The following is a 21,977-nucleotide window of genomic DNA, read 5'->3' on the forward strand; positions in this document are numbered from 1 at the left end:
GTAAAATGCAATTCGATGCATATGCCAAATCTTTTCATTTATGTGTCAGTCGTGGGTTCTGTTGGGTTCAGAGGTGTTGTGGAGTGGATACAGCTACCCTCTTTTATCCCATCTTGCCAGATTCATTTTCTGCATGGCAATATTAACAAGTACAAAACAAGGCTGCTGCATTGAAACATGGCAAAGTTGACCCTCATTACATTTGCTCTTGCTTTAAATGAAATAGCCTGCAATGGCTAAATGTTTTATACTTTGACTTTTTTTCAATAAACATAAATCATTTCTGTCATACTAATCAGGACATTTTTACCATGCAACCCCACCTCTCCCCCTTCGTGCATGCCTTCTTTTTTTGTGATGGTGAATTATGGACCTTTAAGTTTTAATATAACTCAAAATCAATGCCTTCAGTTTCAACAAAAAAAAAAGTGTGTAACAAGATTTAAATTTACACTCACTGGACACTCTCTTGGGTACCCTTGCTCATTCCCTGCACACCCAACTTTGTCAATAAATCTGTCTATATGTATTTGATATTGCTAATTTCAATAGGCCCGATCAAACGTATTAGTTGGACAATGCAGTATACTCAATTTATTATTGTACCGTAGTTAGAAGTTCCGTAGAACTGCCCTCAATGATACTGAGAAAGGTTTTTGATATTTTAGCTACAGATCATATATTTTTCATATTATTTTATACAAACTAAATTATATATATATATATATATATATATATTCATGGGGCAACATTAAAGAAATGACACTATGCCACAATGTAAAGTAGTTAGTATAAAGCTTGTATATAACAGTGTAAATTTACTGTCCCCTCAAAAAACAAACTCAACACACGCATTAAAAGGGAACTCAAGTCAAAACATTTTTTTACAAAAATATGTTCTATGTGTCCCGACTAGACTAAAGTCAGTATTCCAATTAATATTGCATTTGTGGAATGTGAATTGCTTAGCAAAAAAATGAACCAGTTTTCTTCCATATTAACGGACTGCCATTTGCCTTGTATTGCAACTGGCTGTCGACTGAAAATGACATCACAGTGTCTAAGGACTCAGGAGACGTTTATTTTCCCTCCCCAGTTCCACTCAGAGCAGTCCGCGTCACGGTCTCTCAAGCAAGTTAGTGCCTGAAGTTGATTTGGAAAAATGCTGTCAGGATTGCTGCAGACGTGAAAGGGGCAGACGGTCATCAAGTTAGTACTCAGTCCATAGGCCGAATACTGCATCAAATTGGTTTGCATGGTTGTCTATCCAGAAGGAAGCTAATGCGCAAGAACACTCGCAAGCAGTTTGCCGAAGACAAGCAGACAAAAGACATGGACTACTGGAACCATGTCCTGTGGTCTGATGAGACCAATAAATGTATTTGGTTGATATTTTGGCAGTGCTCACACAAAATGTTGTCACTGTGGGACCAACTTGGACATTTTCACTTAGAGGTGTGCTCGCTTTTGTTGCCGGCGCTTTCAATATTAACAGCTGTGTGTGATGTTATTTTTAGGGGACAGTAAATTTACACTGTTGGACAAGATGCACACAAGCTACTTTATATTTTAGCCTGGTATCATTTCTTCACTGCTGTCTAATGAAAAGAAATGTGAGGGGGGTATTTTAATGTACTGCATGTACTCTTGACATTGTAACAAAAGCAATTGCTCTGTCAAAGACTAATTTAGGATTACTGTAAAGACTTATTGCCATTCCACATAGCTTCAAAATACAATAATACATAAGTGTCAATAATTAAAAGTGTGCATTATTAACTTTGTGTACCCAATAAAGTGTCCAGTGAGTGCAAAGTACACCCTGCACGCTGACCTCCAGATTGTGATTTCATGACCACAATAACATTAAACATGCAGTGGTGTTGAAATCTTTCCATGGCTGAATTGCAGACAAAAAAACAAGAATGCATACATAGCATGAGCAAATATAAATCCTGGAAGAGTTTGGTCCGGGTGTGTCAAATGTGTGACTGTTGTGACATGCATGCTGCTGTTGTCCAGCCCAGCATGGCAAAGACTGGCGTCATACTGTATAGCAGCATGGCCAGAGAATGAGGGAGCTAGAGACACATAGGAAGCAGACAGTGCTGGACAGATGTGTGGACTGTTTAACCTTCTAACTGCTGAACTGTATTGAGAAGAAAAAGCAAAGGACCTGCATCTTGGCGTGCAGTTCTTCAGCTTGCGCTCCTAACAATGACGGCTGTATCTATCTTCACAGGGGGACGGAATACATCAGATCAGAGAGGCGCTGAAGATCTTAGCTGAGAGGGTTTTAATCCTCGAGACTATGATCGGTATTCATGGTGAGTAGGAGGCCTGAGGCAGGGTCAGTTTAAGGCAGGGGTCAAGGTAGGGGGCTCCAACTCCCACTGCACTTCACCTACTGGGACAGGGAGTGGCAACAGTCACGAGCAGCCCCCCAGGACTCAGGCTGGTGTTTTCACACCCCCTCACCCAGCACCCCCCTGTCACTGCTCTCTGATAGGACTTTAGCTTGCAGATGTTCCGCGACTTGCAGGCTGATCTTGAGCTTCTGGCTCGTAGGGTGACGCTGCTGGAGGCTATCATCTGGCCAGGTAACGATGAGACATCCTCACCTACAGCTCTGCTGGCCCTCAAATAGACACACGCACACAAAAAACATCCAATCTAGAAAACAGAGGTAGTGCTGGAAACATGACGTGTTGTTACAAAATCTTACTGAACTGCGGAATGTTGGTGGAGTTGATTTAAAGTAGATGTTTTGTAGAAATGTAATTGATGTACAGTTTTCAGTTCTGGGAGTCTTAATCAAAAAGATCAAGCAAACTTACTGCTTTTAATTCATGAAAATCAATGTGCTATGTGGGTTAATGTGTTGCAGTGTATATCTAATGTGCTTGTCTGGAGAGTAGTGCTGCAACATTTGGATTTTTCCTCAAATTAAATGATTTTAGTTTTAAGACCGTCAATAACTTGGAGTGCTTGGTCACAACCACTATCCCACCAGATATCTTGATTTGCCATACATTCCATGACACATTTGGATGACAACACAATTCAGCATGTACTGTACTTCCACTTCCTAGTAAGAAAGTTGGTGAACTAGAGCAGTGGTTCTCAAATGGGGGTACTAGTATCCCTGGGAGTGCTTGAAGAAACTCCAGGGGGTACGCACGATTTTAAATAAAACAAACAAACTTGCAAAAAAAAATCCTTTAAACAACAATTATTGAATTAAAATGAATTTCATGTTCAGTAGGTTATTCAATATTGTTATTTTTAAAACTCAGATCCCACCCAACCTAGAACGGTTTGACCCAACTTGTCACGTGCCTCCTCTCATTAACTTGCCAATCGCTTGAAGAGAGTGTTAAGGTGTACTTGGCTGAAAAAAACATTTCACGGGGGGTACGTCACTAAAAAAAAGTTTGAGAACCACTGGAATTGTTTATAATTGACCTTTGACCTTTTGCTTGACTGACACATAACTTCATCAGTACTTGTCAGAAATACCCCCAGTAACATCAAAAGAAAATATCTCATGGTCAAACTATCAATCTAATATATCCCGTGGGATGACAAAGTTACACTTTTTGGATGACTATTGTTACTGTCTGATGAAAAACATGTATGTCTATACATTTTATTTTTCTTTCCCCAACAATATATTTTTCACAACACCACATCTTAAGAACAACACAAACACAGCTGTACATTGACATACATGCTTTTCCTTTGGACACAGGACAAGAATAACATTCACTGAGCAGTTGTCTGGGCGTACGGTCCTGAATGTTAAGTGTTGTTGCAGCCCCACTCACCAGACACAACCTTTGTTGCAGGTTCTAGCAGCAAAGAGACTTGATAGACAATTAACCGATGTCTGATCAATATGAGGGCTTGCTTATGATAATTCCCGTTCAAAAACAACAACAAGCGTGCAGGTGGTCAAACAACACAGTGCTGGGCAGGGAGGCCCTGTTCCAACTGCTGTCTTTCTTCAACAGAACCTGATCTAGGCTCTGGGGATGGACCATTTGGCACAGCCTCCCCTAGTTTCTACAGAGATAAGCGAGCAGGTGCGCTTCCGTATCGACCTGCTTCTCCTCTGTCTTCCGACACCAAGGTTCGAGGGAAGTAGCCCCCTGACTCCCTGAGGACTGCATGCTGGGTTGCCTTCCTATAAGTTGCATCGGCACTCACCACTTAACTGATAGCCTTTTTGAGGGGGCTTTCCTGTCAGATTTCGGTTGGGGGACACCTCAGGGAAATGCCAATGATACTCCACCATGTCCTCCTGCACCTGTGGCAACTAGTTCGACACCCCCTATCACCATAACCACTTCCAGCTGCAGCTCCCAGGATGCTCTGAATTACCTGTGGTGCTCCGCAGGCCACAAATCTTGGCAATAAGGGTCATTTAGCTTAATCCATTTGTGGACATGAAACATAAGAGACTGGACTTGAGTTTGTAGTTTTTTTCAATGTAGCAGCAATGTCATGAGATCTCATGAGCATGTACAATCTCCTGAACTTCAGACAAACCTCTATTATTCATTTTGATGTATCGCTTATATTGTTAAACTCGGTTGTATGTAGTGCACTAAAAACACAGTCATCACTACTATAACTGAGATGTGTTGCTATATGTGAGCGTGATGTTTTCGGACTAAATTACACACTGAAAAAGTGATCAAATATACTACAACGTATTTACATTTGTTACATCACCTTGTGATAGAGTGGATTTTATTTCATTCTGAAAATGATTTTGAAAAAAATTCAACACACAGGAAAATGCAAAACTGGAACCAGTGTTATGTTGGTGCTGTCCTGATAGATTTTTTTTCTTTGTAAATCAAGCTTATTGTGAACGTATTTAAAAATTGTCAATGGTAGTTTTTTTTGTATGCTGTCATATAACAACGTGTTAGTGTTAATACAATTCTGTCTCCTGATGATCGCTGTAATAAAACGATGTTCACTGTTTTCTAAACAAGTTAGCTCACTGTGTCACTACGGAACATTAGCATCGCCTGATAATTATTAGACATTCGCTACAGCGTTGGGAATAATTGGCAATTAATGAATTTACTGATATTTTCTTCTCCTGGTTTTGCCTTGAAAAAAAAATTATTTACTTTATTCAAACGAGTATATCGGGTGCGCATTATTAGAACGTGTTAAACTAACATATTTGCTTATTTTGAGGGGGGAAAAGGAGCGGATATCAGTTTGCCACATTTTAATCATCAAAAATTCTGTTGTTTTTTTTTTTCCAGTGTGGAACTGCAAGTGCACCCCCTTTTAAATGTAGAGAACAAAATAATTCATATGATGATTAGACTGACTTGTGGTTGGATCTTTGTCAATTTCTAGCTTTTTACTCTAAAATTGAGCTTTTCTGGATTTTCAGTGACATGTACTCATTTTAGCAACATTAATTGAATTTGATAAATTCCATATTTGTGTAAATATGAACAAACCTAATTTGCGATTAACGACCAGCGCAAGAGGATGAAAGTATTGATTCCAAAAGGGTACTCAAAGAGAAGTTAACGGCCCTACGTTGCTCAGTCGTAACTGGTCAGAAGATGAACATGATGGCTAACTGCAATAAGTTGAGTAGCATCATTCTTTTGTTTGATGTGGTACTGGCATATAAAAAACAGTTCAGGCCATTCGGTGAGATTCTCCAATCAAAATCAAATTCTCCCCCCTAATCCGAAATCATGTTAAATACAGATTTATTTCCCAGGAAAACGTAATGTTGAAGCTTGGCAAAAATCTAAATATCAGTCCAGTTTACTGTATAAAGGCCAACAGTTTTTCAGGCTCCACGTCAGCGTTGAGTGACGGAAGGGCCTTTTGGGGGAGGGGTCTTCTTCCCCTTTGCTATGACCACAGCCTGCTCTCCAACACGGTCATCTATGAGTAAGGAAATAGCGCCATCTAGCTGTTTCGAGGCTGCAAGCGCCACGACAGCTTTTTCTGTGGGGAAGCCCATCTTCTCCAACTGCTGGAGTCTAGAGGAGGAAACATTGTAGCCATCATCCCACCAAATCATCTACATGAACGATATGACTTGGGTTTTTTTGTCGTTACCAACCTCAGTGCAGAAACAGACGATTTTGGCACTTCTACTTTTCGATTGACTTCCTCTGGGGCATCCTGTAAGGAGGCAAGTATTCCGGCCCTCAGCAGCTGTTCTTCCAACACCGCTGCTTCACACTCTGGCCTCCAGTCAGACAGTGGCTCCTCCCACACATGGTGGTCCAACGTTAAGGGGTCCCTCATCGGAGGTGGTGTTGCATGATTTTCATGCATAAATTGAGACGGTGATCTGGAACTTAGAGAGGGAAAATATTGAAATAATTAAAGTATCTTATGGTGAAGGTGAGTGTGAATATTGAATAAAAAAGGGATGAAATCAAGATGACTCATACATCTGTGAGGAACTGTAGGTTGGCAATCTTAGTCTGGACGAACTTGGAATATACACGGAAGTGGGAATGAAGGTCAGGACATTGGCTTTCTCCAGCTCCTGTAGCATCCCAATAAAGCTGAGGGTATCTGACATGTTTATTAAGTATCACAAGAAGAGAGAGCAATTTCCAAAGCACCTTGAAGCTTTCTGGGATTCATTACCTTCTTCACAAAAAGAGACTGGTTGCAACTTTTAACTATTTTTTTTTCTTCACTCACAATGATCAATAAATAGTTTTCTGCTTACCAATTGAATTTACGACTCTTTCAGTGGCAAGCAACACAAAAAGTGCCCAAAACAGTAGTATTTGTTTTCGGTTTTCTCAAGCCTTGAAACTAAACGTATTGTATGTACTGAGGTTCAGAAATAGATAATAATGACTGAATGTTTACAAATCATTATACACCACAAAAACTAAACTCAAACAAAGATTTAATTAAGTAAATATAAAATGCAATTTCTGTATGTTGAGGCATTTCTCCTTTAAATATGTTACAGTATTATAAGTCATTGAGATTTTTATGAGGAAGTTTAGCTTTAAGTAATACCATAATTCTATAAGTATATACAGAATATACGCTAAAGTTAAGATGTTATTTTTAGGCTGTTTACAGACACATTTTCCAATTCTATTTTCAGGTAATTTTACTTATATTTATCATTGAGTTATTTGTTTTCGAGCAGTTTTTGCAGTGTGGAAAACCTTACAGATGGATGATATACTAATTCAATCATTATAAGAATTTTTAATCATGGCAGAATGGGTTGTAATTGCATCTAGAAATGGAAAAATCATGTGCATTTCTTGAAGGACAACTTGGCATCAGCTAGAAGATGTTGAGCTTCATTCATGCAGACCTCCACGATGGCGCAACTCTTTAACACATCATTATTCTGGTGAATACTACACTGACATTGAAACAGGAATTTAGCACATTCAAAAAGACATGAAATTCATCCATCCAGCGCTTATCCACGTTCTTTTGTAATGTGTGAGAAAGCTGGAGCAGATGAAAATAACCCATGCAAACCCAACACAAGAAGCCTCAACCTCAGAACTGTGCCAACCACCAGACCAACATGTCACCTCACACTGACAAATTCTTACATATTTAAACAAAAAGGATACAGTTATGCCCTATGCATAAGGCACAGATATTAAGCAGGGCAGGTGTCCCGGGCAGCATGATCATACAAAGCAGCAGCAGCAACCAGGGTAGAATCCAAACTGGCAAACAGCCCTGCAGTCGCCTATTTGTCACGTGACGGCAATGGGCCGTAAACAATGCCAAATGAATGGCAGCATAGCCACATAACCGACTGGCCTGAAGACTGAAGACAAAGATGACCAACGTGTAAATAAGAGGTAATACGGTCATTGTCAGGGTGGAGAGGGCTAAAAAGGCGACTGTGCCCCAATGACGCTCCTGATGTGGTCCGAACAGCAGCAGCAGAGCAACGCTGACGAGTAGTGAGGGCAAATCGTCATGATTGAGAGCGTACAGGAATACGTCTGAAAAAAGGGTTGGGGAGCAAATAACAAATGTTGTTTTCTATGCATACATATAGTAAAACCATAACTATTCCATTTATGAATTAATACCTATGAAACGTGGAAAGTCTCCACCTGGACCTAAACTGAGACGGGCTTGGAGACCTGCAGCATACACCATCAAGATGAGCACCACGAGCAGGGTTGTCCCTAAAAAGAATCCTGGACGATCTGATCCAAGCCATACTGAAAATACACGAAAACGCATGACCTAAATGACTCGATTGTTCCTTTCCCTTCTTTTGTGCTACGCTGGTACTTTAGTCTGGAGTGGAGTGGCCATTATATAGTTTTTTTTTATCCCGAGAACTCTACACGCTCTCACTTTGATCTTGTATAGTCTCCATATATTGATAAGATGTCAAAAACGTATGTTCCAAAACAACCACGACTCCGTAGGGACGCTTTTTCGTACATTAAAGCGTCGTGTATTGTTATTATTAACTTCCGCATAACGTCAGATATCACTCTTCTTCGCAAGCAGTTGCCTTAGCAACATACTGCCACCTATTGGACATACCGAGATTTTCAGGGTAACACAAATTGCATTCACAGTACCTCCCTGCTCTGTACAAAACTGGCTGTAATCTATTGCCATAGGCATAGTGGACGGGGCAGCATGAAGAACATACATCCCCGCCCTTTTGTCCCCTCTGCCCCTCCCCAATCCAGACACATTTTACAACAGTAAAACATTTACATTTCCTTAGCATGTCCAATAATGTTGCAACCTGCATACAACATGATCCTCAAGTAAACATTGCTTTAAAGATTGTCAGATCATAATAGATTGATCTTGCTACTCAGTGCATGAGTGGAATAGTTGAATAGCTTTGGATGACCCCCAAATCCTGAAAACGCAAAACTGTCCGATTGTCTTCAACACTATGCTGTGATGTACCCCCCAAGTTGTTTTTCCCAAGAAACCATTTTGTTTGTTGTTTGTGTTATGCAAAGAATAGGGTAAGTATATTATAGTATAGTTTACTTGCATTCTTTTATGTTTTGAAGGCAGACTTTCTTTTGGGTGTCATGTCCCCATTCATGATCAACCACGAATCAAGCTGGCAAATGCTAATTTGGAGTACAATACTGTATAATAGACAGTCAAACCCAACACATTACTATCTACCATTTAAAAAATATATTATATAATATAATAACGATTTGCATATGCAGTTGACTTCGACGGTGTGGCTACTGGATGCTTGTTTGTTATTTTTTTGCAATAATGTTTGATGTACTTTTTTATTTTTAGAAACACAATTTTCTCTGCTGCGGCACGGTGTCCCGACTGGTTAGCACGATGGCCTCACAGTGAGAGACAGCAGTCGTCGTGGGCTCGATCCCGGCTCCGGCCTTCCTGTGTGGAGTTTGCATGTTCTTTCCGTACCTGCGTTTGTTTCCTTCGGGTACTCCGGTTTCCTTCCACATTCCAAAGACATGCATGGAAGGTTAATTGACCACTCTAAATTGCCCCTAGGTATGAGTGTGAGCACGGATGGTTGTTCGTCTCTGTGTGCCCTGCAATTGGCTGGCAACCAGTTCGGGGTGCCTCCCGCCTACTGCCCGAAGATAGCTGGGATAGGCTCCAGCACCCCCTGCGACCCTAGTAAGGAGAAGTGGTACAGATAATGGATGGATGGATGAATTTTCTCTGTGCATTCAGGATTTGTCAGTCCTGTGCTCTGTTTTTCTTGAAATTGGTTATTCTCGTTGCCAACTTTTCACTTCACACACACACATGCACACACATACGTTTTAGTGTCAGGCAGCGTGGCTAAATTCCATTTTGCGGAATGTAAATGCTCCCTGGCAAGTTTGAGACCCCTGATCTAATAAATGTAAATGTTTTATGATTTGTTTTGTGTTTGTAAAGCTTGTGGTACTTATATCTTTATTTGTACAATACTTGCTTTTATTTTTATTTTTTTTACTTAATTCACTCTGCTGTCAGCAAGCTAAAAATCAATTCTCTTACCTGGATAAATGATACTTCAATTTAAAAATAAAAAAGGAAACGTTTTATTAATGGTTGTTCACTTGTTTTGTTTGTCTCATGTCTGCTCGACATAATTGAAAACGAGGGGTGGGTCTGCCTCGATTAAAATTAAGCTTTGAAAAGTGAAATGATTCATTTACATTAATGTAAAGTTCATTAATGGGTAGTTGGGTCTATTACCTTTTGGTAAGAAGTAGCCAGGACATTGAACGCTATTACGAACTGCGAATTCACATTTTCGTACAAATACATAAAATAAAGCTCACGATCAGTGCTATCGTCACATACAAAAAGCGTTTCGAAAGACAATAATGTAGTAGTTGTTATAGGGGGGGTGTCAAACAAAGTATCGCGTTATTTGAAAGGATGAGTCTGTTATCTCGCGATATTTCGTGGTTGTTGCGCACTCAAAGGCGTCTCTCCAACAATCAACTTTGTCCAGTCGTCTCTTACAAGACACGCAAAATGGCGTCGGCTCCTGGTAAGTGTAGCTTTTGAAAGATTTTCTTGACATCGAGTGTGAAATACTGAATTATATGGTCACACGCGAGTGCTTATTATATTTATTAAGAGACTGTGTCTACAGAATTCGTTTTTATTAGCTTTATTAAAGGGAGTATGTACTGCTACGAATTGGCGCCTGGCACAAGGCCTAACGTAATTCTTCGACGCACGTCGCCTTAAACCCCCACATTCTCTTCTTCGTTTAGACGAGCGTCTCTGTTTTCTCAATCTCTTTTAATATCGGTAATCAGAACTTGTCAAATTATACGTATTGTTAATCGTATGATAGTTGAAACCTCGCCATTCATGTGTCGCGGTTGAATGGCGCTCAAACCGCGGGCTGGTGATGTTAGCATTAACATAGCATCGCAGCTGGTTGCGCTTCAAATCTTAACAATGGTACTTTGTGTTTTTTGACTTGCCACAGATTACAGCTCCTACAACCAGTCCAGTTCTCAACCGGGGTAAGTGTTCAACTAACAGACTGTGATTATTACTGCCAGTCGAATTACTTAGTAGCTGCGACTCGTTCATTGTTTAGCGAGCACATGTGCTTCACTGATGCACTAGACGACTGTCGCCATTCTGCTTTCATTTCGAGTCAATTGCATTCCATCTCATAAACTTACCTTATTTGCAGGTATGCTTCCTATGCTGCTCCGGCGTCCCAAGCTTATGGACAATCTGCCCAGGTAAATGGTGATTGTATGCCTGCGCTCTTTAATGCGCCCAAATGATTACTTATCTCCTTCATTCACCACGTAAGGAAACTTAACAAATCAATGTTCATACCCTTAGATAAAAAAAATTAACAAAGCACTGAAGTAGGACTGGGCGATATGACCTCAAATCAATATTGTGATAAATTGAGCAATTTTACCTCAATTATGAAAAATGTATGATAAGTTCCCCCGTGGATCAAAATAAATGCAGGAAATGAACATTAACTACTTTTTTTATTGACCAACTGGTACGCATTTGTATAAACATTCCAAATAGCTTGATTTGCATGACTGGAACAATGTCACAAAGAACAGGAGAAAAGGGGTACACCTCTCGCAAAATCTTTTTCTGCAAATAGATTGAACCAAGATGCTGTAATGCCATTTGCAAAGGCCTAGATTTGTGTAAAGGTCTCTTGTAAACAATCTAAATAATGCCATGTGCAAAGGAGCTAGTGTGGCCTGTAAACAAAATGCTAAATAAAATGAAAAAAAAAAATGTCAATGAAATGCCAAATAAACAAGTGTGCATCATCAGGAAATTGTGCCGTCTCGAGTACTCTGGTGCGCAGTCGCCACTTGTCGTCTATGTAATGCACAGTCAGGCTCAAACAGGGATCCATGTTGCGACTCGACCACTAGTCGGATGTGGATGCAAAATCTCCCGTCCCGATGTTGTCCATATTGGGAAGTACGGTTTGCGACAAATATGATCGTACCTCTTGCCGGCTACTTTCATGAGGTGTTTAAATCCCGTGCGCTCCATTGTAACTAGAGGAGCTATGTGCTAGGCTATCGCATCCACCTCTGAGACGTTCTCTCTTATGGTGTCTCCTCCGTTATGGGTTGTTGCCACTTGTCGAACCTTGCTTCTCACTTTGAACTTTTAGCGCAGCATGGTTGTGTTGTGGGTGGTGAAAAAGAAAAGGTTGGACGCGCTGTTTGGGTGCTTACGGCGCACTTTGTAGTTCGTGTTCTTTTGCTCAAACATTGTCTTCATGGAACCCAAAACATTTCCAAATGACAGATGTCGAATTTCTTTTCGGGACAAGCGCAACAGGACCAACTTCGACTAACGTTACTTCGTTTTCAGCCGTGTCAGCCGCTTCTGGATTTGAATCGCCAGCTGCGACCGCGTCATCTGTTTTCTTTCTAGTTCAGATGGGTGGAGTCACGTGACTACACGCGCCGTAGCCGTCTTGAAGGGGCACGAACATAGCCACAGACAAGACTTTGTTTTTTCTTGTTCTTTTGTTTTTAACACCGAATTTACAGACATGGGCGAAATTATGTCGACCATTGTAATAAGTTTCGGTTACGGTAAATTTTCGGTTTATCGCCCAGCCCTACACTGAAGTTAAATTGCTTATCTAATGTAGCACAGAGGAGAAATTTGACTGAAATAATTCTGATCCAGGAAAAGATAAGAATGTAATGTACTAAGTTAATAACTTCAGCCAGGGTTTATTAAAAGATGCAAATCGTTCGCTAGGAGGTCACAGACAGTTTTTCTTGTCAGAAAGTCATTTTCAACAGTTTCTAAGTGTGATGGAGACTACACAAACTTTGGGAATGTCTGACGAGGGGCTTTGCAACATTTAGTGAACCGTGACGAAAAAACATTTGCTAAGTTAGCTAACACTCGCAAGCCTTTGACACTCAATAAGATGAGGTACCACCTTAATAGTCTAATTATCTTGCATAAATACTTGTACAATTAGTGGAAAGCATTGGCCGTGATTTATAAATATACCCGCTGTTGAGTCTTTTGATTGGCCAATACAAAATCAAAGTGCTGTCTGATATCGTTGTTTTATTTTGCTTTGAATTCAGCAGCAGAGTTATGGCCAGCAAAGTTATGGATCATATGCCCAGCCTGCTGCTGCAGCTGCCGCTGGCGCTGATAGCGCGTACACCCAGGCAACCCCCACTGCTGGAGGTTACGCTCAGCAGCAGCCACCGCAACAATACAGCTCCTCCTATGGCCAGGCGGCACAAGGTATGTGATCCGAGAAGATCAGTTGGGTTTGGGCTTGGAACAGAATGAGTGGGTCCCCATACAAAGTTGTAATTTCCCCGTTTGTTTGAAAAAACATTTTGTCTTATGCGCTCAACAGCTGGCTATCCTGCTGCCCAGTCGACGGCTCATGGTTACTCCCAGTCCTCCCAGGCGTATGGGGCACAGGCTTATGATGGTACTCCTGCTGCTGCTGCCGCCGCCGCCGCTGCTGCTGCTGCACCAGCTGCATCCCAGTCTTATGGGTCTCAGCCTGGTTATACTGCTCAATCTGCTTATCCTGCTTATGGTCAGCAGCCAGCTCCTGCTGCACCACAGAGGTGTGTGCCCATTTACAAGAAACTGTCCATCTTGATGCAACAAATGTAGCCAATCTTTCTGCTGCATTGTTTTTTGTCTCCCATTAGTTACAGTGCAAACAGCCAGCCTGCTGGTTACAATCAAAGCAGCTACTCCCAACAAGCGGGATATGGCCAGCAGCAGTCTGGCTACCAGGCCCAGCAGACCAGCTACAGCCAACCGCAGGGCGGCTATCAGCAGCAGGCCCAACCGCAGGCCCCTCCTTCATATCCACCCCAGGCTGCAAGTTCTTACGGGCAACCCCCAGCCGGCCAGTATGGCCAACAAGGTGGACCGCCCAGCTATCAGTCCAACCATTACAGTAAGTTTACGTCCATCATTTTTCTCCTGCTTCATTTACGTCAATGGAGGGGTTGGGAATGGGGCTGCCACAAATTAGAATTTTGGTAGTTGACTAAATACCAACAATACTTGCGATTTGTCGACTAATCGGATCATATGTAAATTGCGGCACGTCGCACTAGCTAGCAGCGAACAGCTTTTCATTTAACCTTTATCCCAAACGTTTTGTTTTTTGTCACTAATAATGGGTAATTTAATAGTAGTAATTCGGTCTAAACCAGGGGTCCTCAATCCTGTTCCTCGAGGGCCGGTGTCCTGCAGGTTTTCCATCTCTCCCTGCTGCAACACAGCTGATTCAAATGATCAGATAATCAGCAAGGTCTGTAGAAGCTAGATAACGATTGCTCAGGTGTGTTGCACCAGGGAGAGGTGTAAAACAGGACACCGGCCCTGGAGGAACAGGATTGAAGACCCCTGGTCTACACCATCAATGCAATGGGAAAAAATATTAGGAGCAACCTATTTTTTGTTTGTACTATAATATAGTCTATTGCAACACACTTATGTGTTTTATTGTTCTGTGATGCCAATGAGGGCTTGCGCCAATTGTCATGTGTTATTACTTTGAGTACTGGAATTTCCCAGTTCATGCACGCATCACTCCGTTCATGAGATTTTTCTGCTTTGATGTCATATAAGGCATACCACACTGTTTTTGATGTGAATCGTCGACGTCATGATTAGTCGACTAATCTTGGCAGCCCTGGTTGGGAACACATTCTGATGGAGTTGTTATCGTTTTATAGATAATTACAGACAGGATAGCCAGGGAGGGGGCTCCGGTTACTCAGAGCCTTCAAGGTACTCAGAGGGCAGGGGCCGTGACGGTTATGACAGAGGAGGAATGATGCATCGTGGCCGTGGCGGCATGAGTCGTGGCATGGGGTAAGTTTCTTTCTTGTGCATGTGACTGTATTTTGAGTCTGCAGGTGCTATGGCTACTTAGGGCAGGGCTGAGGCAAATAAGTAAAATTGCGCAAGATGATCACCAGATTGCTTTTTCGGTGACCACTATAAGATTTGTTTTTATAAAATAATTGCTGGACAGCAAGGCTTCTATTTTTGCACCATTGTTTCTCTCAGCCCTGTCACTAAATTGCCTTGGTAAGTCAAACGTTTCTTGGATTTATTGGGGCCTGTGCATAATTTAGGGAGGGACAGGTTTATCTTTAAGCTTTCAGATGAACTATTTGTATAGTGATGGGGTATTGCAAATGAGATTTTAATCACAAACGCTAGACAAAAGATATTGCTTGATCCTGTCACTATATTCTTCAAATGGCTATCTATTCATTGGATTGCAATTCACCATAAAGATTCACAATTCAGTGTTTCACTGGTGTATAGATAGTGTTCAGGGTCCTTCATGTTGTACTGTTTCTTAGTACACTAATAGGTAATTGTAAAAGTGTATTTTTTTTTTTTTAGAAGAGTTTTGCACTTAGGACAAGAACATCAGGCTGGATTAAATGGGTCTTGGAAATGGTACATTCGGTCTGAGGCACAAAAATATGCGTATGGTTGTCATTTCACGACATTCTCACCTAAATTGTTTGCCCTTCGCGTAAACAAGCTCACTTTGGTGTTTGGTCGGGTTTTTTTTTTTTTTTTTTTTTGCAACACCATTCAGTGTTTAAGAGTCTTTGTTATGGCAGCAACGGAAACTAGGGCTGGACGATTATTGGAGGGGGCGGGTAATCATAATTAATTTCAAAACTTATTTAATCTACTGCTCAAAGCTATATCAAAGCAACATGTTCATTCACTCCTGCACATTGAGCATAATCCCCCCCCCCCAAGTAAAAAAGGGCCTTGTAAAAATCTGAAATCCAAGACTTACATATTCATTCTTCAACATCCACACCCTTGATGCCTTGCATCTTTGCACACATTCAAGCATTACCATATTTATTTTACATTATTTTGTTCAAGTATTCTGATTTACTGGTCTAACCTGGGATCTTAGGGATTGTATTTCATGTCATGTGGTATGTTGGTATGACAAAAGTAATCGGATGCTTTGATCGCTGAATTTTGAAGTAAGGAGAATTCCTTGACTATTTCAAAACACAACTTTAAATATACCAATAAATAAAATTTAATTGGTAAGAAAGTAAAAGAACAAACTATTACGGGTTTGGAGGGAAAAAACAATCCTGGCTGTCCCTGCGTATTTTGGCCTCTTCCGGGCAGTGTGGTGCCATTCATGGCTTGAGTACACGCTTGGATTGAGAACAAAAGTTGCGGTTGAATTCTATTAATTCACACATTGGGAGGAATCTGTGCCTGTTGAGTAGTGTTCTCTTAAATGTGTGTATTTCTACAGTGTTTGTGTGTGAATATTTGTTGTTTGAAGGACTATTCCGTGGTCTGTGCTATTTTTTTCGTTAGCATTTGAATAAGATCCTCCATATAATTTAGCGCTAGCGATGTTTAACAAAAGCCTGTTTTTTTATTTTATTATTTAAATGAACAATTTGTGTGTATCTTTGTTTAACACTAAAGTGAACTCCATCCGGGGTATCATTAAACTGCTTTAAAGAAACGCTCAGGGGCGGCAGAGTCTCATCCGCTACATGCTTGTTATGCAGGCAACATGGTACCTTCAGGGTATTTTAATGTCCTCTGAAATTTCTATGTGGTTTTCTTGAATGACAACATTTTAAAGATTGAGAGAAGTCAGCAACCTGATTTAAAAAAAAATATATATATCTCAATCGTCCAGCCCTAATGGAAAGGCAAATGAGCAAGGGTGAAGGTGCTCTTCTTACTGAGAAACATGTGTTATACCAAAAGGCGAGCCAAATAAGTGGGGAGACATTCCCGGTTTGCTACTTTTTCTTTACCTTTTTTTCGGAGCTACGTCTGTGGCTAACCGTTTGTATTAATGGGTTTCTCCTGTAAATTTCCCCCCTGCTATAACGGTTTTTATGAAGTGGTGAGGGCAAAACCAATGTAATGCAGATTTTATATTTAGGAATTTATTAGAATGAATTTAAAGGCACGTACCAGGTTCATGTCACCTATTTGGTTTTGGGAATATTTTTTCCACTCAATCACACCAGGAATATTTTTTGGGTCGTGCATTTGTATGTTTTATCCCATTTATGAGTGATGGGATTTTCAAGAGGAGAGACTCCTTTGGTCATTAATGATTTGAGAAGGGGTCAAAATGTCCCTTGAGTTTTTTATTTTATTTTGTGGCTCTCTGTGCATTATGGTCCATTTTATAGTTGGTGCCTGTTAGTATTCATAATGTGAACGTGTTGGCTGGTTTGACTGAAACCACAATACACTTAACTATCCAAAATGGGCTATTTCTGAGGTTAATTTCTTTAACATGTTTGCGTAAAGAGTGGCATCTTGATTGAAAACAGACATTTATTTTGGGGAAAGTCCAGGTATTGGCAAAAAGGTCAATGACATACACGGACAAGTTTTGTTTTTGTTAGGGGATGGTTTGGATGGGATGAACTTAAAGGTATTTTATCTGTCACATGTAAGTTAATTAAGTTATAGGGCAAACGCGAATTACTTCGTGTGAATAGCTTTAATGTCCAGTGGTTCCTTTACTAAAAACAAAAACAGCCATTCATACTAAAAACAAAAACAGCCATTCATGAAATGGTGTTCACATGACGATTTCTTTATTAATGGAAATTTGACTGAATTTTAGATGTGGTAGGTTGGCAATGCTGCAGAAACGATAGAAATAGGATATAGGCTTAAATATTTCACCCAAAAATTTTAGAATTGCACAGGGGTGTTCGAGGGGAGGTGGGCTGGTCACAATGTCATGTTGAAATGTTTAAAATTGTATTTTGTGTTTTTGGAATTCAACTGTTTGATCACATTGAGAACTTTTTAACATTCTTTGTCACATTTATACCGTACAGGTAACAGAGCCATTTTAAAGCATCTTTTCTCTAGAAAGTATCTGTACTCAGTGCAGCGGCGCCAACTTAAGTCCCGCAGGAGGGATCTTAAACTGATTGGGGGTCCGCCTTATTTTCCAACAACTGAGGATGGTGGTCTTTCAGAGCATGATGGGTGTTTTAATTTGTATTTTATTTTTAACTAGGGGTGCACCGATCACAATTTTCTGGCGGATAACCGATCTTTAAAAAGCCTGACCTGCCGACTCCGCTCCCCTCTCTTTACTCTTCCATAACAAACAGCATACATCTTCAGTGTTCCATTCTTGTTTCATTGAAAAACACTGAACAATACCAGTAAAACGATACAAATGTGTTGTTTAAACTGCACGAAGTGGCTCTCTCTAATAAAAATGCAGCAGAAGACAAAGGCTGACTTTTTTAGATCACTCTTGATAGCCATCAAAGCAGTGCACAAGCTTATATTTTATTTTAAGGGATAAACCGATTTCCAAACAATTTTTTTTTATTATGAAAATCGTCTGCGATCCTGGCCAATTGATTGGTGCATCCCTATTTTCAATAGTGTTTTCCCGTCAAGTGTTTTACAAATCAATGGTTACTTCTGTAAAATATGTACTATTTACGTTTTTGCTGTGTAACATTTAAATTATTGTATGCATTGGTTAACTTTCAGATGCATTGTCCTTGTTTTTTTTTTTTTATATATTTCATTTGTATCATAGAGCCTAATGTTGAAAGTAATGGTACAGTTCTGTCAATGCATCTGAAATCATTTTACAAATGTTAAGCTACTGTCACATGCTTTTCAACCTTCTCTAAATTGTTATCACCAAGTTTATTAGTGTTAACACATGATCCCCTCAGTTACTCTGTATAACAACATTGGGGGATTTGACTTGCTGTTAGCCTCGATAGAATGTTTTTGACTCCCTCAATCAAGCCACTTTGCTCGAGCCATGGATGTGGCTGTAAAAGGGAAATGGCCTTCATATCTTCATTTATTCCCCCATAGCAGCGCTGGAGACAGAGGTGGCTTCAGTAAGCCTGGTGGTAAGTTAACGAGAATTATACTGGTTAGTCCTTTACAAGCCTAAATAACTTCCAATTATGTCGAGTATTCATTTTGCTATCTTGGGATGAAACTTCGATTTTATCTACACACCCTAATTGGGGAAATTTGTCCAATGCCTGAGACCATTTTCACAGAGGTGTTTGGTGAAATTCAGCATTGCTTATGGTTTGACCAGTTTTCCAAAGGTTAATGGGGGGGAATGACACTTGTGACTGGGTTGACTTTAGAAAAGAACACCATCTCATACGAACTCTTTTTGGGGAGCATTTACTTATTGGTCTGAGAGGCTTTTCAAAGAACACGAAATTATTGTTCGTGGGGTCGGAGGTATTTTACTTTACAATCGTGTGTATTCTATGATGGTTAACGTGGCCCCTCAGTGTATAAAGAAGTCTGGACTGTTTTTGTAGCACTCCTCAGGTGTTGTATACTTGATTTGAGTAGCATACGCTGACTATTCCCCCCCCCCCCCCCCCCCCCCCCACCCCTTTCTTTTGGCCCCACATTCACTGCACCTTAGGACACATGGGTGGCGAAGAGCGTGAAATGGGTGAGTTAAATTTCAACATTGGACACGCTGATCGTTTAGATGTTTTGTTTAACTGAAAATATGCTTCTCTTTAGGACGTGTTGAAGAACAAGACGATGCAGAGAACTGTGCCATCTACATTACTGGCTTGACAGAGAAGGCCAACATTGACGAGATGGCTGAATTCTTTAAACACGTCGGACCAATTAGAGTAAGAATAACTGTGGAAGACTGTCAGAACCAAACGCAAGGCTAACTTTTAATTTCTCTCCAGTTCAATCGCAGGCTTGGCCAGCTTGCTATTAACATATACACTGATAAGGATTCGGGAAAGCCCAAAGGGGACGCCACCCTCTCCTATGAGGAGCCTGTCTGCGCCAAAGCTGCTGTGGAGCACTTTGATGGTAGTCGAGCCAGTTTAGTTTTCAACATGCCATGTGTGAAATGGAAATGCTCATTTTTGTTGTCAAACTCACAGGTAAAGAGTTTCAGGGCCGCAGGCTCAAGGTGTCAATGGCACGCCGTAAAACCCAGATGCCCATGCGCGATGGCATGATGGGCCGTGGAGGTAAGTCTACAGGCCATCTTTCCTGGCGGCCATTCGTTTTCCACATTGTGAACTTCATAGTGCCTTTTTGTAATTGTGCAAAACTGCCCCTTTAGGTATGATGAGCCGCGGAGGCGACCGTGGTGGATTCATGCCCCGAGGTGGCCCACGTGGCATGGGCCGAGGCGGACCCACAGGAGGCAACATGCAACAAAGGGCTGGAGACTGGGAGTGTCCTAATCCGTGAGTATTTTTTTAACACACTGGTGTAGTGTCCGAGCACTTTCTTCAATGTGTTTTATCTTCCAGGGGTTGTGGCAACCAAAACTTTGCCTGGAGGATGGAGTGCAACCAATGCAAAGCTCCCAAACCAGACGGCATGGGTGGTGGCCCTCCATTTCCTTCTGGAGGCGAAAGAGGCAGAGGTGGAATGGGAATGCGAGGAGGCAGAGGCATGGACCGCGGCGGGCCCTCAGGTGGTCCTGGAGGTTTCCGAGGAGGCTGGGGAGGCGATCGCGGTGGCTTCAGGGGAGGCGATCGCGGTGGCTTCAGGGGCCGTGGCGGCATGGACAGAGGCGGATTCCGTGGTTCCGGCCGTGGAGGACCACCCATGGGTGGCAGAGGAAGGGGAATGGGCCCACCAGGTGGCAAGATGGATATGAGGTACCACAAGAGCCAAAATAGTTAATAGATTCTAGTGCTACTGGTCTAAGAGCCTGAAAGCTCCTGTGACACCAGTTGATGAGTTGTGCTTTTTGTTGCTCTCTTTTAGGGACCATCGCCAGGAGCGCAGAGAGAGACCATATTGAAGTTCTTAAGCTTTCCTTTTATGGGAATGGTTTTTTAAGATGAGCATTTTTAATTTATGGTTCCATATTGTCACTTATAATAATGGCCTAAGGCATATTTTGGCAAAAAAAAGGGCTGCATTCTTAATCAGTCCATTCAATTCTAGACCCTGATATAAAATATATTAGTATTCGGTTCATATTTAGTTTTCTGGGTAAAATGACTTGGGCCACTATTTTAGGAAGGTGACAATATGTTGATCAAACTGCTTTCAAACATCCTGTGCGGTTTACACTTCCATTTTTACTTTGTTGTAATTTGTTTATATGCCACCTTATAATGTGCATGTCTCTTTTTTTTAAATGCAGGATAGTTTTTTTTCATTGTATCAACGCAGTATGTGTTGTAAATTTGCCTGCCCCTTTTCCTTAAAGATTTTGGGGAATAAACCTTTTATGGATAATATGCAGTCTTTTGGGTGTTTTTCTGTGGGGTGCCAAATATTACTTGAGTCCAGGGAGTTACACCAACAGTCACAGTAGATGGGACTGTTAACTGGAAAAAAAAGTACAGAACATAAAATGTTTGTCTAAATTTGAAAGTATTGTTACTCTATTTGATAGGCCTTGTCAAATTGTAGCGTGTTCTAATTTAGTGTAGCCCCAAGTGCTTTTTTTTGACGAAAGTAAACCTATTTGCTTGCTGCTCAACTCCAGCGTCTAATCATTGTACCAGAAGTTGGCGTAGTTTGTAGAAAGGTGAGACTTATTCAGCCAGCAGTAAACCTGAAGTTGTTTTTACCCGTCTTGATCCTAAACTATTGAGCACGTGAATCTTATTATGCCTGCAAACAAATTTGTTTTAAATTGCAAGTTTGTATAAGTTTCAAGCGTCATGGGAAGTAGTTCTCAATGATTAATGGACTTCTACGTACTCTTTACTGACAGTGGGTGATTCATCCAGGCCCAGAAAATGATCTCATCACGACTGCCACCCCTTTCTCTCTCTCGCTCTCTTTTTCTCTCTCGCTCTCTCTCTCTGCGCTTATGTTTAAACTGATAAACCACGAGAACACAAGCTGCTCCAGTGGAACAGACAAAATTTTTAGTTACAAAATATAAACTCATTTTCAAAAGGTGGTTACTGCAA

General features: G+C 41.0%; 3 protein-coding genes across 14 annotated transcripts in view; 2 read left to right on the top strand and 1 right to left on the bottom strand.

Moving 5' to 3' along the window:
- emid1 (EMI domain containing 1) overlaps positions 1–4,995 on the top strand; it is a 49,219-nt gene extending 44,224 nt beyond the window's left edge. For 5 of the 8 annotated variants that reach the window (XM_088297697.1, XM_088297715.1, XM_088297725.1 and 2 more), the window contains 2 exons: positions 2,243–2,327; positions 4,014–4,995. In XM_088297697.1, the coding sequence (XP_088153823.1) occupies positions 2,243–2,327; positions 4,014–4,147 (219 nt within the window). In that variant the 3' untranslated portion in view covers positions 4,148–4,995. Of the gene's footprint in view, positions 1–2,242; positions 2,328–2,509; positions 2,601–4,013 lie in introns of those variants that run through there. The other 3 variants (XM_088297687.1, XM_088297754.1, XM_088297734.1) reach the window with 3 other exon arrangements.
- Positions 3,636–8,523, bottom strand: rhbdd3 (rhomboid domain containing 3). The gene is made up of 5 exons (XM_088297766.1): positions 8,097–8,523; positions 7,623–8,006; positions 6,453–6,579; positions 6,116–6,355; positions 3,636–6,032 (listed from the first exon to the last, which is right to left on the bottom strand). The coding sequence occupies exons 1-5, from the start codon at positions 8,251–8,253 to the stop codon at positions 5,849–5,851; spliced, it is 1,092 nt and encodes a 363-aa protein (XP_088153892.1). The 5' UTR covers positions 8,254–8,523; the 3' UTR covers positions 3,636–5,848.
- Positions 8,524–10,407: 1,884 nt separating this feature from the next.
- ewsr1b (EWS RNA-binding protein 1b) lies at positions 10,408–21,291 on the top strand. Of its 5 annotated transcripts, none has more exons than XM_088297782.1 (15): positions 10,408–10,528; positions 10,979–11,015; positions 11,192–11,243; positions 13,107–13,272; positions 13,391–13,610; positions 13,698–13,951; positions 14,739–14,877; positions 18,904–18,941; positions 19,484–19,513; positions 19,588–19,703; positions 19,767–19,896; positions 19,971–20,060; positions 20,156–20,282; positions 20,349–20,702; positions 20,812–21,291. In XM_088297782.1, the coding sequence occupies exons 1-15, from the start codon at positions 10,414–10,416 to the stop codon at positions 20,846–20,848; spliced, it is 1,905 nt and encodes a 634-aa protein (XP_088153908.1). In that variant the 5' UTR covers positions 10,408–10,413; the 3' UTR covers positions 20,849–21,291. The 5 variants fall into 5 exon arrangements, with proteins under 5 accessions (XP_088153908.1, XP_088153919.1, XP_088153937.1 ...); XM_088297793.1 differs by having other exon boundaries at positions 18,907–18,941; XM_088297811.1 differs by having other exon boundaries at positions 13,704–13,951.
- The last annotated feature ends 686 nt before the right edge of the window (positions 21,292–21,977 follow it).

Source organism: Idiotropiscis lumnitzeri, chromosome 1, assembly GCF_059441095.1.
Source record: "Idiotropiscis lumnitzeri isolate Australia: NSW breed Sydney's pygmy pipehorse chromosome 1, RoL_Ilum_1.0, whole genome shotgun sequence".
NCBI lineage: Eukaryota > Metazoa > Chordata > Actinopteri > Syngnathiformes > Syngnathidae > Idiotropiscis > Idiotropiscis lumnitzeri.

Excerpts from the sequence above, each read along its gene's own strand:
- ewsr1b (XM_088297782.1), top strand. The coding sequence starts at position 10,414 with ATGAGTCTGTTATCTCGCGATATTTCGTGGTTGTTGCGCACTCAAAGG. Across the intron at positions 14,878-18,903 it reads GGCATGAGTCGTGGCATGGG|CAGCGCTGGAGACAGAGGTG; the intron begins GTAAGTTTCTTT and ends ATTCCCCCATAG. Across the intron at positions 20,283-20,348 it reads GACTGGGAGTGTCCTAATCC|GGGTTGTGGCAACCAAAACT; the intron begins GTGAGTATTTTT and ends TTTATCTTCCAG.
- rhbdd3 (XM_088297766.1), bottom strand. The coding sequence starts at position 8,253 with ATGCGTTTTCGTGTATTTTCAGTATGGCTTGGATCAGATCGTCCAGGA. Across the intron at positions 8,007-8,096 it reads AGACTTTCCACGTTTCATAG|ACGTATTCCTGTACGCTCTC; the intron begins GTATTAATTCAT and ends CCCTTTTTTCAG. Across the intron at positions 6,580-7,622 it reads CTTATGCATAGGGCATAACT|ATACCCTCAGCTTTATTGGG; the intron begins GTATCCTTTTTG and ends TAAACATGTCAG.